The sequence below is a fragment of the Rhipicephalus sanguineus genome, chromosome 6 (assembly GCF_013339695.2).
Source record: "Rhipicephalus sanguineus isolate Rsan-2018 chromosome 6, BIME_Rsan_1.4, whole genome shotgun sequence".
NCBI classification, from domain to species: domain Eukaryota; kingdom Metazoa; phylum Arthropoda; class Arachnida; order Ixodida; family Ixodidae; genus Rhipicephalus; species Rhipicephalus sanguineus.
In genome coordinates this window covers 109,145,129-109,159,840 of record NC_051181.1, presented here as the reverse complement: position 1 = coordinate 109,159,840, position 14,712 = coordinate 109,145,129, and the positions used below count along the sequence as shown (strand labels likewise).

Below are 14,712 nucleotides of genomic sequence, written 5' to 3'. Positions count from 1 at the left end.
TGGGGCTATGCGTAGTACGTACCTTCTTTGCATATAAATGCTTATGCATGCATGTTATTCACTGGTATACAAGCTAAAACGCTACTTACGTGGTTCGTTTTGTGTAAACATCGATGCAGTCGCAATAAAATAATTTATTGCAGCAAGTTTGTGTGATCAGCGTTGTCATTTCGCTCGACCTGTATGCAGCAGCACTACCATACCAAAGTAAGTATGTAAGATACTTGTGAGTACCTAATGAGTAATTGACCACAGTGTACGTTATGGAAACGAGAGAAATTCAGGGAGGGCGGAGAGGGGGCTGCCGGAGCGAGCGGGGGACAGCGGCGACGCAGAAGCAGACGACGACGGCATCGTCTGCTATGCGGAACGCCCGCCGCCATATCAAAGCGCCCTTGTGCGTTTGAAACGTATTTCATTTTATACACAGGTAAAAAATCTACAAACAATATTCGTAGTTCTTAAAACTAAATTGCATGTGAAAGATGATAAAATATTTTTCTGTTGAGAGCAAGATAACATTTTTAATTGTTTTTGCAACTACCGTTAGAATCCAGACGGCGCTACCATCGTGTCCGAACTTCGTCCCCATTGGCTCTATGGACATGTCACTCCCTTGCCCGGCGTGTTTGGAGTTCGGATAGATCAGACTCTTCGTTGGCCTCGTTTTTAGGTGTTTGATCCATGACGTTTCGTCGAAAAATCACAAGCGCGCATGCCGTAGGTGTTTGCCTGGTTGCAAGATCTTGCCGATTTCAACGTTTTTCCACCTCTTCGGTAAGTACTTGACATGCCTGGATTACTGCAATCAGCACGTTCTTAGCACTTTCTTCTTTGGCTCCCCACCGCGCGCAGGTTGGCGTACGCTGAACTGGACCCTCGCAGCAAGAATGGCACGTGGGAGTAAGTTTTATTTGTGACGCGATTTGGTTTATCTTCCGCAGAAACTGTTAAGCTCACAATGCTGATATGTTGTTGTTGTCGGCCACGTGTGTAGATTGACACCGCGATCGTGGAACACATGGCTGATCTGCCTCGAATAGCTGCAAGCCGGCGCGTGCGTAGTGCCGTGGAGAACGATCAGAAGTCCTGGACGACAAAGAAAAAAACTTCAAAGGTTTGTTGTACATGTTTTCCACGGCAACTGACATAAACAAAAAAAAATTGGAATGGTCAAATGCATGTGTCAAGTTTAACCATTTGTAGTGGGCTGTGGACATGAATTAAGCATTGCTGCACACAAGACTGGCTTGCCCTCAGTTTATGCCCAGTACCAAATTTTTTGCTCTCATTATGACACCATTTGTAAGAAAAGCCAGAACTTATGTTCAAAACAGCGCATATTCTTGCTATTCTTTTATTCAGTTGCACGTGTGAGTCCTGCTGCTGGCCATCAGTTAGCCGGTTATCAGAAGAAAAGGGCACAGCCCAGTTTTGTACTGGTATATACCGTATCGTTTGTGATTATGATCATGATTTTTGTCTTACTGAAACAACAAACTGAAAAATGTATGTTGGTGTTTCTGCTACATCTCTATGAAGCAGCAGAACCTGTTGCTCAGTCACTTGGTGCATATTAGCAACTGGCACCTTGTCTGGCTTCCCGATACCTCCGCCTTTTTTCAGTGCATGTTGTTTTCATCCTTTACCAGCAGTCAAGTAGTTTCACACAACCGAAATGACCAACTAGCCCACTCTGTTTGTCAAGTAGGTTTTACTTCCAAACAAATGTAGCACATTTGTGATATGCACTGTTGCTTAATGATATTCTTTTTGCATGTGCTAGCTGTGTACACATATTACATAATCTTTTTTCTTTTTTTTCAGCTGCTTCTAGTAGTGGTGCCCCTGGTGTGCACCTTTACCCCAAATGTCTGCACCTTTGCCTACCGGTAATGACATAGAATGTGCTCAGCTTCCTGGACATAGGCATGCAGGTTACGAGACGGAAAACGTGCAGCTTAGACTTCATGCTTGTAAATGTGAAAGTCGTAACCGACATACATAGAGTAAGCTAAAAGGAGAAATTTCTGCTTATGAGCAAGTAATTATGAAGCAGGTTTTACTCCTCTTAAACTAGCAGACATGCAACAACACAGTTGTGCTATGTTTGTTTTGTGCGCCACTTTCATGCATATTTGTGCCTGCAGTGGATATGCATATACATGAAGGATTTGTTTTTTTTTCCCTCAGCTGCGTCTGCGAACCCCGCTCCTGGACAACAGCTGGGAGGCTCTGCGTTTAAACGCGTGCACCTTGGACGTCATGCTCGTAAATACCAATTCCTTTGTCATTCCTGGCATGAATTTCGTTGGTAAAGCAATAAGTAAAATTGTGCATTGTTGTTTACAAGCACTTCAGTATGAACCAGGCTTAAAGGAGAAGGGACCGACAGCTGGCCAGAACTTGTGGTTAGATCCTGTCAGAAATGAAAAGACCGCGCTATATACTGACATATTCCAGCATCCTTTTTGCGCTGTGAGTAGGATTTATATCTCTAAATTGTGTTTAAAAGTAACAAAAAAAAAGGCATGTTGTGCAACCTATCGCAAGAGCCTTGAAGCTAGATTGCGGAGTTGATCACTTTGCTGTACAAAGTCACGTAGTCTGATACCGTCATGTGTGCCATTATTGGTCCTAAAAATATTAGTATGTATATTACTATCCATCCCCGCTCTATTCTGTGCTGCTTATGAGGTAAAAGGAGTTGCATGGTGACAAGTAACGGCGCTGCCTTCGCGGTAGCCAGTGGACCATGTCGAGCCGCAGCGCATGCGCGCGAGCACACACACACGCAGTAAACCGCCGCGCTTGAACACGAACCGCTGTCACGCTCACTGTTTGCATCATGTCTTGTCACGTGTGTATACGACTTCATATCCGTCGCAGATAGAAAAATTCGAATTACAGTTGGTTCACGGCATTTTCCACATCACCATTCCTTGATTATACACCCTGACTGGTAAGCTTTCTGTCGCGTTAAAGAAAATAGGTACCATAAAAGTTGGTTGTCGGTCCCTTTAACCTCTTAACACACACACAGGACATATCCCCGTTGTGCACCATCTTTGTGCGTTTGTGTGTGCAGTATGGACATGTACATTAAGGCTTTGTTTTTGTTCTCAGCTGCCTCTGCGAGCCCTGCTGTTGGACGCCAGCTGGAATGCTCTGCGTTTGAAAGCGTGCACCACAGATGTCATGCTCATAAATACAGAGTTCTCATGATTCTAGTGTTGACAAAGCAATAAGTAAAAGCAGGCACTTGTGCATCTGGAATGAGGTTTAACCCTGTCTCAGGAGACATAAGACAATATAGTCATGCTGTGTTCCTGTTGTTCACCATTTTCATGCATGTTGTGTGCAGTACGTATACATACATGCAGGCTTTGTTTTTGTTGTCCTCAGCTGCCTCTGCAAGCCCTTTTGCTGGACGCCATGGAAGGCCCTCCACTCGAAAGTGTGCACCTTAGACTACACGCTCATCAATACCAAGTTCTCTATCCTTCTCGGCATTATTGTAGTGCCATATAATAGTGAGGCAATAAATCATTTTTGCTGGTCACTTGATGTTCCATGCATGTTGCTTGGTTTCTGAACGCATGACTTGGTTTTAAGTTATCTAGTTATCTATGTGAAAAAAAAAAGTGGGTTGGTTGGACGAGGAATATGCTTTCCTGGAGAGGCAACTGGCTCTCTCAGGTAGGCGGTGGTCGAGCGCGATGAAGCAAGTTAACATGTTATGGGAGCAGATTTCCCACCCTTTTGAAATAATCCTGCAGTAAAAAGTGGCCACATGTCCCAATAACATCCCACACGCATGCAGTTTTGGGACATCCCAAAAAGGTCTTTTTTTGTATCACTTGGGATGTTTTTCCACCTTGTGTGGGTCGTCTTTTGGATGTCCCGAACTCCCAAAAGGGATGTCATTTGGATGTCCCTAGGATGCCTTTGCGTTGTCTTCGCGCTCGTCCTGTGTGTACCTGTTCGTTCGTTTCGTGCGTCCTGCTTTATGTTTGAGCAGTGCGCTTCCAGTGTCGAGCTGTGACGCATGAGAGTTCGCGCTCGTCCTGTGTGCGTTCTTTTCGTGCGTCCTTTGGGCTCGCGACGCGCTGGCAATTTCGAGCTGCTTTCCGTACTTCGCGTTACATTCCAGTTTATTGCTATCGCATTCATTGCTTCGCCGTTGCGGCTAAACTGTGACTTTTTTTTTTCTTTAGACGGTATGCCCCTATCATCATTTAGCGTCCATCGCAGTCACCGGTAGCCTGCTCAATGGACCTTCGTGCGCGGAGAAGCCTTTGATAATTCGTTCAACTTACATTTGAGGGTGCTCAAAGCGCCGCACGTTAGGCGGCAGTCACGTGGTATTTTTTAAATATCGCGCGCTTTAAAGAAAGGCCGGAAAAAAATTAAGCAGGAGAGTTATCTTAGCAGAGATTAAAAAATTCGATATTTCTGAACAAGCGCTACAACTTTTGTATTGAAAATTTTTTCTCTAGAGTTACTATTTAAAAAGTTCATTAAGCACTCTTCGTTAATTACCGAGTTTGGCGGATTGGAAAAAATATTCTGACGTGATTTATATGGCTCAGAACAATACTGCGCTAATTGGAGACGCGTAGCACCTATTTTTAATATTTTTAATACTTGGTGCTTTTTAGCTGAAACACCCTGTATAAAGTATGACAAAAGCCCCCTCCCCCCAAAAAAATTCTGGCTACGCCCCTGGTCATAACCCTGCGCATTGAACAATATCGGGTCAGAATAGCAGAGAGCTGAGCTAGTTGGTAAGTTTCATAAAACACACAAATTCACTGATTGCCGTACAGGTGTGGTGTAAAGGTCCCTTTTAGCTGCGGCCGCTTCTACGTAGGACAGACTGGCCGCTGTGTTAACCAGAGATTATTGGAACATAAGAGATCGCTAACCGGAGGCTCACCTTCTAATCTATCTTCATATTGTCGAGCATGTAAATGCACACCGAAATTCGATGAATGCGCAGGTTTACACAGGCACAGGAATGAAGAAACGCGTCTATTGATTGAGCATATCACATATCGATAACAGTGGTACGTAGCGCATGTTTGAGCCAACCATCGATTAACTTGCGTAAAGAAAAAATCAGACTTTTAACAGTTATCTTTCACGTAGACCGCAACGCGTGCCAGAATGATAGGTTCGCCTGTTGCCTGGGCATACGAAGATAAGTTTTCGTGCCTTCTTTCTTTTCCGCCGTTGTGCGCCTTCGCAGTTGTCAGTCGGCGTTTGTGGAGCCTTGGTATCTCTTGTGTCCGTGTTTGCACGCCCAGTCTTTCAGAACGGGCGGGTCAGGTCCGACCGAGTGAAGGTGTGGGACATACTTAGCCCCCTCTCTCACCCCCCCCCCCCCCCCCCCCACACACACACATTTTATTCAGTAAATGCCGGAAGTTTGCCCCTGCATTCAAGTTTCGCGCGCTACGCCAACCGGTAGATTGCAACGGCCGTCTTGTGGTGGCACCGCAAAGGTGACCAAGTTCCTCATTTTTTTTCTGCGCAGACGATATAATGACGTTGAAGGGGTAAGGAAAAAAATCGTTCTTTCTTCCATGACCTAATGAGTGCATCCATGGCAAAAACCGCAACGGGAGCCGAAAACACGTCAAAGACATAAAATGGAAACACCGTGAATGCCGCGTCACTAGCGCTACGAAAAAAACTTGTCGTTTTGAGCGTGAAATGTGGACATTTGTTGCTGTACATGAACGTTGGTGCATGGTAAAGTGGAGTACCCGCGCGAGGTGAAAAACTCTTCGCCGCTTGCAACGAAACCAGTGAAGCTCATCTGGCAACAACTACAATCGGTATCGATGTCGCTTCCTATTTTTTTCGCTCGCATGTGAACGAGCACTGAGAAACGCCGTTGGTGCGGCAGGCGCGTTGATACGTTGATAACACGCGGAAAGGATCAAAAGATCATCGGGAGCAACGGTCGGATCGTCTCGAGGATGCGCGGCTAATATTGGCCCTTCACTTTGTTAATGACATGGACTCCAAACTAAAGACGATAGCGCTATGGGCTGGCTTAGGGGCTGGCGTGACGATGTCGTCGATCCTGCTTTACCTGCTGTTGAAGCCGGAGGAAGAGTACGAGGTGAAGCGGCGCAAAGTGGAAACGACAAAACATAGCGTGATAAAGGTTACCGTCCCCAAGGATGTGGTCGGCGGGGTCATTGGGCGACAGGGCGCCAACATCAAGCGAATCCAGGAAAAGACGAACACCAAGATCAGCTTCGACTACCAAGGTAAGGAAAGAACGCGCTCGGCGTGCCGGAGACGCTACCTGGTTAAACGTACCTCTGCGTGACAGTTGCCTCGTTTCTTTGTATCTCTCGTGCTTGGTATGGTCAACCGTTTCATTCCGTAGCAGATGCTGGCGATCGGACACGTGCGGCCTTCCGCAACGCCGGACTCCCATCCGTCGCCGTAAAAATCCGCGTCGGCATTTCTTGCTCAGAATTGCAGCTCTGTCTTCCCATGAAACACAAAACCTCTATAAAACGTCTTTAAAACGTTTAAAACCTCTATAAAACGTTTTATAGAGGTTTCGTGTTTCGTGGGTTGTCTCATCTGTTTGATTGGCGTGAAAATTTTATGAAATTAAAAGAAACGTAGAAGGTGTCATTGTCCTACGAGGAATCACACACCCGTGGTAATGGTGAGGTAGTGGATTATCGCGCAACTACTGCATTATTGTGCAAATCATTGTGCAAATTGTGCGCACCGCTAATCCACAGCTCCACGTAAGTGACTGGAAGACACTTGTGATGATAAATTACAGGTCGTTTCGAATCACTCTTGATGGCTCTTCAAAAGTTAACAAGCTTGTGTTTGATACGCAGACAAAGCGTTTCGTTTGCGCTATTCGGGTTCCGCTAAAATTGAAGGAGCTGGCTTACTGTCATGACTTATTAGACATTCCTAGAAAATTTGTCGGAATGCCCAGATACAGTTGTATGTGCCATAAATACCCACATATATTGTAAACTTGCGTGTAAAAGAAAAGTTGAAATTATTTTTGCACCTGCGGTATTTGTGTATGACGAGTTGAAAAAATAGCTTTTTAAGGAATTTCCTTGGTGCTTTGGTGTGTAGTAAATAATAAATCAATTTTGAGTTTTTTTTTTGTTTCTAGGCACTGGTGAGGAGTGCGACAGAGTTGCTGTGATCCGTGGTGCGCCGAGTGACGTACAAGAGGCTGAAGAGCTACTCAAGGCATGCATAGTGGAGCAGTCAAATGTAATCACTGAGACAGTTTTCGTTCCTGCAAAGTCTTGCGGCCGCATTATTGGAAGAAACGGGGAAACCGTTCGGTGAGTTCAGGCGCCTGTGCTCTGCTGTCCGCTCATAGCGTTCATCTCATGCCTTCTGTAGCCGTCTTGGATTGCATCGTCAACCGTCCTATACGCTGCAGGAAAATGTCACAAGTCTCAGCTTTAGGACATTTTCCTACATCATCCGACTACCAGTGCGGTTATACTGGGAGCCAGATATTGCTTTTCCAGACTTCTATCTTCGCTGCAACTAAAGCTTTAGTTAGTGGCAGTGTCTTTTGTGAAGGAAGCATGCGCTATCAGTGAAGGTAAACTGAAGTTAAGTATCTTGTGGGCAGCCTGCCTGAACCTACATCACAGCAACAACCACCAAGTTCGCACGTCAGCCCTTTAGGTGTTGTTTGAAGGCTGCTAACAATAAAACTACACCATCACCAGCCCTGTTGACTTGCCAAGATTGCTGAAGTGGTATATACTAATGAATTTAGCCATATCACAATTCTTTTATTTCCCTTCAAGAACTTGCCTGTATTGTGCAGACTAGTTGATTCCTATCGCGCTTTACCAACTATACCAGACTTGCGGTGTGCTAAATGAGTTGGCATTTATTCTCCTCACTGTACAAGTCACATATCTGCCATATCAACATGAGGTTTACACAAGTTTTCTCCAACAAGAAAAAAACTGTTGAAGTCAATACTCTTGAAGGTGTTATCTGAAGTTGGAGGCTCACCTGCAACACTGGGACATTGGTGGCTTCTTTCTTTCCTTTTTTTTTCTTTTTCCTGCTGATCACAAGGTAACATGTTCAGTTTTAGGCCACTGTGGCTGCATGCATTCTATTGTCTATCGGGGATGTACTGTAAGGACACTCACATACTTGCAAATACAGGTACACATTAAAGAACCCCAACTCGTTACATTTCATGTGACGGGTCCACCATGGTGTCCCTCATAGCTCATGTTTTGCTTTGCTGAGCCCCGTGGCTTGAATTTCGATCTTCGAGAGGTTCTCAAAGAGCTTATAACCTGCTGCTGTGGTCTAGTGGTTACGGTGGTCGACTGCTGACCCGAAGATCGTGGAATTGAATCTCAGCCACGGCAACCTCATTTCAAAGGTGGTGTAATGCTAGAAGCCTGTAGACTTAGATGTGTGTTAAAGAACACCAGATGGTCAAAATTTCTGGAGCCCTCCACTATGGCGTCCTTCATACTCATATTCTGGTTTTGGGATGTAAAACCCAAACAGTTATTATTACTCGAAGAGCTCATAAGGAAGCAATACGGTGGGGTCCAACTACCAGTGCTTCTTATTGGCACTTTGCACGATTAAAGCGAGTGTTTCTTGAATGTTCTGTACTCCTCTTCTGTATTTTTTTTCTCATTAACATCGGTTATCACTGTGATTATGCAACAGAGCTTATGATGGTGTCATTGTGTACCCACAGACACATGTGCCGAGTCACCTCGGCCAAGATCCTTGTGGACCGGGCAGGCGGCGATGACCGCGAGCGTAGCAACAACCTTAAGACCGTCAGCATCACGGGCACTCGCGAGCAGATCCGCATGGCCATCACCATGATCGACGAGAAGTTGGCCGAAGAAGAAGCCTACCAGCAGAAGATGGCGCTTGCATCTGCGGGCCGGGAAGCACTCTACCGTAGCCGTCCCATGGCCATCAAGGCTAGCACGACACCGCTGTCCAAGGTAAAAAACTAGTGGGCTGATATGTGGGCATTAAACACACAAGCCTTAGGTGCCTATATGCACCTAAATGTTACTTTTGGGCACAGTAACTCCTACAATATGCGCGATAAACTGTCTTCAGATTGTGGCATGTAACCGATTTTCGTGGTAAGCAACTAATGCAGCATTCACTTGCAAGCTCTGAAAGGCAAGAAAATGCTCATTTTGCATGCATCATTGCATGGTGCTTTGCTGGGTATCTGGGAAGACACTTTTTTGTTGATCCATATACTGAACTCGGCACGCAACATTGTTCTTTACACAGTGAGTTGTAGTAGAGTATTGATTTACAGTGGTGTATGAGCTTGGGCAGTACATTTGGTAGCCAAACTCTTCTTGCTTAAAAGAAGATGTTTCCTCCTTGCCTGGACCCCTGAAATCTTGTTTGCCAGAGCACCTTTCATGAAATGATGTAGGGCGTGTAACACCTGTCCTGTCTCTGTCTACTCCCTTCCACTTGTACCATTGTTTTAAAAAAAATTGAGTAAATGTAATGCAGCGCACCTTTTGTATATTGTGTATGCACTCGAAGCTACTTTTAACATTACTGGTTTTAACATTAGACAGTTTTAGCCTACTCTTTTTGCCTCCCTCTTCACTCTCACAGCAAGCGAAGGTACAACTGCACATCAAATCGAGAGTTTGACGGAAACCCGTCTGGTCGGGATGAAACATGATGAAGGAAAAAAAGTACACTGACCAAATAAAAGTTTAAAAGAAATGATGTCTCTTTTAACTTTTATTTGGTCAGTGTACTTCCTTTCCTTCATCATACAACTGCACATAGTCGGAAGCTAGCCCACACTCTGAGAAAAAACAGAGTAATCGGGGAGTATTTCTGCCACACAACTATGGCCATCATGTACCTCGCACGTTCTGTTTTTGTTATCAGCATGACATAGCGTTCTTGATAGGAAATTGGCAAGCAAATAGTTTTCAAGAAACGCAAGCAAGCCAGATAATGATTATTCTGCTGTGGCAGAAATGCTCCCCAAATACTCGATTTTTTATTAGAGTACAGTGTAAATGCTGAGCAGGTAGAGCGACACAGTGGGCATGAAGGAATTCAAAATGGCCGCCTCTGCAACCCTAGAGTAGCTTGCGTCTCGGTGCAAATCCAACGGCATGGCCTGCAAATAGTGAATACATATAATGGATAGCTCCATTGACTATTGTTCTACATTTCCACTATCTGTCCAACTTTGAAGAGCTTGGGGGGAGCTAGGTGAAAAAACAGAAGCAAAGAAAAAGTAGACGTGGCAACACTTCTTTAGTGAGTGCTGTCGGCCTCGAATCAATCATGTTGTTGTCATGTGCTGTGTGACTCGTAAGTTTGCCGCTGACACATCCTAGACACTTCAACAGGGAGTATCTGTGACTACGTTGCACGCAAGAGAACAGTGAAAACACGACTGGCTGATGGCGAAGCCTAAACTTCCGAAATCAACCAAGGCTCGGACATGGCACGGAAGAACGAGGGACAGCGAGGGGAAAAGTTGGCGCGATTGGCCCATGTACGTCGCGTGCATGCATTGCATGCATTCTCACGACGGGAGAACGCTCGAGAAGTTCCGACAACCCAAGAACAGGTTTGGGCGTTCAGGTACAGTTTCTAGAATGTAATATTCTAGGAACCGTAGTTCGGGGGTTTCTGGAGAATAGAATGAAATAATCTGAAGAAGGGACTTCGCACTGTGTATGACTGCACTCGCTTGCTCGGCGAGGTGCGCGGCCGCCCAAAGTCTGTCCGTGTGCGCGTGCCGGAGAGCTGGCTCGGGCGGGACGGGAAGCACAAAATATGCGAGTATAAATATTTTTTTTTTAGTAAAGCTGGCTAAATATTAGGGGTGCGCAAATTATGCGAGGGCGCAAATTATGTGGGTAAATACGGTATGTATTACAATGAGCATCCACTGCACGGTGAACTCATTTGGATCGTTTATGTTGGTATAAACTGCTGACGACAATGTTCCAGTGTCATTGTTCCAATGGTTATAATAGTTAAATCCAGCAGCTCGGTGTCTGCGCTGAAAGGAAAAGGAGTGCTCAAAATGCTTGAAAAATGAAAGCAGTGTGAACCTATCTGCATACTAAGGATGCTGTTCTAGAGCCAGTTCTCTTACCTTAGTACCACAGACCTCAAATGCCAGGCTTCTGTCTCCTTTCCACTCCTCTGAACATAGACTGTGCCAGGGAGTGAAACCTTGCGAGGGTGATGCCTGCTGCATACACAGCCACGAAGCTGAAGAGGGAGGAAATTTGCTTGCTAGGGAGGAGTCGGGCATGCATCTCCTGCTTTAGATAGTACGGCTGAGTGCATAGGTGGCCTGTGCATCCTTTCTTGCAGATAACCTGTGACAGAGGACAAAGGGTGGTGTCTTCCGGCTTTCGAAAAGCCAGCTGCCATCACTTGGTGCACGTGATCGTACATGTAGGATGGTGACTGTAGATAATAATGCATGGTAGGAAGACTGTGCATCCATCTCATGTATTAAACGAGGGCCACTTACTGAGCTAAACGAGCCAACACAATCAGTAGCCAGAAAGAGATGGTAAGGGCCGCACCCTTTGCCCTTGTTTCTTTTTCCATGCAATCTTGTTGATAACAATTATTGATTAGTAGTATTACAATGGAATCTGTGTGGATCCCTAATATTGTTAATGATGTGTTGGACTATTGGCATGCTTGTTGTCACCGTTACATGGCTAGTAAAACAGCTGTTATTTCATGTTTCTTCCATTTTCCTCCCAACCTTTGAAAGGACGAAAAGGAGCCAGACTACGTTCAAGACGAGCTGGTCGCCACTTCCGCCGACGGCTACATCGAAGTCTACGTTTCGGCATTGGAGAGCCCCAGCCGCTTTTGGGTACAGCTGGTCGGCACACAGTCCATCAACTTGGACAAGCTCGTCGAAGACATGACCAACTACTACTCCCACGAGCCGAACCAGCAGAGCCACGCCCTGACCTCGGTCGCCGTCGGCGACGTCGTCGCATCCCGCTTCGTGCAGGACAAGTGCTGGTACCGTGCCCGCGTCGTCGCCATTGAGGAGAGCGACTACTCACAGGACGAAACCACAATCAAGGTCCACTACGTCGACTTTGGCGAGAAGGGCCGGTACAAGACCAAAGAACTCTGCACGCTTCGAGACGAGTATAGGTACCTCCCACTGCAGGCCATAGAATGTTCTCTAGCTGGGGTCCAGCCGCGTGATGGAACGCAGTGGACGGAAGAGGCATCGGATCTGTTCGAGACCCTGTCGCACGCTGCACTGTGGAAAGTGATGATGGCCAAGGTCGTGAGCAAGGCCAAGAGAGAGGATGGCTTTCAGGGATTCAAGTACTCGGTTGAGCTCGTCGACACCAACAACAAAGATGACGTGAACGTGGCTGCTGAACTGATCTCCCAGGGACATGCTGTGCAAGCGATCTGAAGGCATCAGCCTACACCTCCCTCCACTCTTCTTGTTTTGGCGCATACGATTTGGTGTGTCAGGTGATTGCATCTCTCTCTTGTTGAAGTCCTGTTTGAGGACAGTGGCGCGGAATAGGATGCCAAGGATCAGAAGATGATTTGTCGTTTTTCAATGTCCTAGGAGCACGCTCTCCAGCGTGCTCCTAAGTGTACATCCCCGTTCACATAAATGGCGTGCTGTCTTATTATGCACAAGACAAAGCACTGGTGCTAGAATTTCTACTTTTGCTGCACACATGATGGTCAAAGTGAGGCAGTTGTATTACGTTTTCAATATTAAGAAAATATTGTAGATTTCGAACAGCAGTGTGTTTCTTTCACTTCTTTTTTCTTTTTTTGCACTTGTCTGAAAATTGTCGTGATGAACAAATCTGGCTTTGTGCGACCTTTCTCGTGTGGTGTTTTCTGGGCTTGAGCTCTTCAGCGGTATCCGTCATGAAACGGGACTTCAACGAGCGAGACGATTATGGCGTTGTTCTCGTTGATCGCTTCAGGGTAGAAGAGTTGTACGCACACTGTTGTAGAGTCAGTTGCATCCGGTGAATTCGTTAACATCGTTGTAAACGGGCCTTCGTAGCAAAGTCAGCTTGATGTTCGATAAACACGCACAACGGAAATGCAATACGTAGCCCAAGGGCAAATAACAAAATGTGTCGCTGTAGGCTAGTGCGCACACTACATTCGGGTTTTTTTTCTATCTGGTACTGCACGTGTATACAATTTCATTTAGCTTCTTTTAAATTATTCGTGCATACGTTGTATGGAGGTGTTGCATGTGTCATGGATGTTTCCACTGCCATTTGTTCCATTTGAACTTGTGCAATGGAACCTTTGGAACAGGCTTTCTTTCAAGGTATTTTGGAGTTTGCTATGCACATTAGTGTCACTGAGAACAGAAGTTGAGGTGGTGAAGCTCATTGGACACTAATAACACGTTTTTCATGCCATATATTTGTTAAAGCATAATTGTGATGCAAATTGGGACGATGTTCCAGGTTCCTTGAGCGATGTGGTATAAAAGGCACGGAAAACGCACATATTTGGTCTTTGTTTTAAAATCGGGTTTTGTAAAACCTTCCTCTCCGTAGAATCCAGCTGTGGATACTTGTGCTCTGATGCTCATTCACCACAAACTCTCAGACAATGTTAATGACACCTTTGAAAAAATCTTTTTAACTGCCTGAAATTTAATAGTGGTCATTTTGAAGCTTGTGCAAGCACATACTAACTGTAGAATAAATATCATATGCCTACCAACAATAGATTACGATTCCATGGCTTCACTGTTTTATAGTATAATTTGAGTTATGTAAATGCTTGTGTATGAATTTAAGTGCCGCCGCTGAATGTTCAGGTGTTGCTTTTCTTTTTTTTCTGCACTGGTGTGATTGTAGAAGCCCATGCTTTTCCGTATGATCCAGATGTTCTGCGCACTGGACACATTAGTGTAGCGAATTTTGGGAGCTAGTGTTTTATTTTCTGGTTTTATATTTTAACGAGGAGACTGTTTCTCTCTAGTAGTGGGCAAATTTATCTGAAGGAACAAGTTACTTTTGTGGACTGCTTCGTAACCCTTTCTAATTTCTAAGCATACATGGCACAAGGTGAAGCCGAATGCAAAAGTGCAAAACATTGTTGTCTTAAGCTATTCTGACACTAAATAGTGGAAAGATGCATGGAAGATTTAGTGTGTATTTATTATATCTTGAACAAGCCTTAACTCTGTACCGCAAGTAGGTCAATTAGAATCGCAAAATAGTGCATTGAAGTAGTCTTGTATACTTGACATAAACATAAGCTATTACAGATTTATATTACTGTGTTCGGAGCACATGTTTTCTTTATGCTTCAAGCATCTCGGGTAACTTCTGGCACTTCGAAGAGCACTTTGCAAGATTTCTAATCCATCGGCAGTGTACTCGTTTGTGTTTGCACTTCTGGAAAAGGAGCAGACTTTTTTTTTCAATTTCTTTTTTTAGCCAGGGAAAGACTAAAAATATGCTTGCCATTATTTTTTTCTGTGGTGTGCCGTGTTGTTTCATCGCACCTTTTGAATGCTTTCCCTGCAAAGGGTGTGCAGGTCCAGGGCTTTCATGTGAACTCTCCACACTTCCGTGTGAAATTGTGAACCGTGCTTGTTATCCGTGTGGTGTATCTATTAAAGGATCATCAAAGGTG

General features: G+C 45.1%; 1 protein-coding gene and 1 long non-coding RNA gene across 2 annotated transcripts; both read left to right on the top strand.

Annotated features, from left to right (window-relative positions):
* Positions 1-669: 669 nt before the first annotated feature.
* LOC125758801 (uncharacterized) lies at positions 670-3,143 on the top strand. The gene is made up of 4 exons (XR_007416429.1): positions 670-903; positions 998-1,117; positions 1,828-1,892; positions 3,127-3,143. It is a non-coding gene; the product is annotated as an uncharacterized LOC125758801 (long non-coding RNA).
* A 2,737-nt stretch (positions 3,144-5,880) lies between these two features.
* On the top strand, positions 5,881-14,712 carry LOC119396159 (tudor and KH domain-containing protein homolog). The gene is made up of 4 exons (XM_037663249.1): positions 5,881-6,284; positions 7,175-7,352; positions 8,762-9,020; positions 11,822-14,712. The coding sequence occupies exons 1-4, from the start codon at positions 6,026-6,028 to the stop codon at positions 12,491-12,493; spliced, it is 1,368 nt and encodes a 455-aa protein (XP_037519177.1). The 5' UTR covers positions 5,881-6,025; the 3' UTR covers positions 12,494-14,712.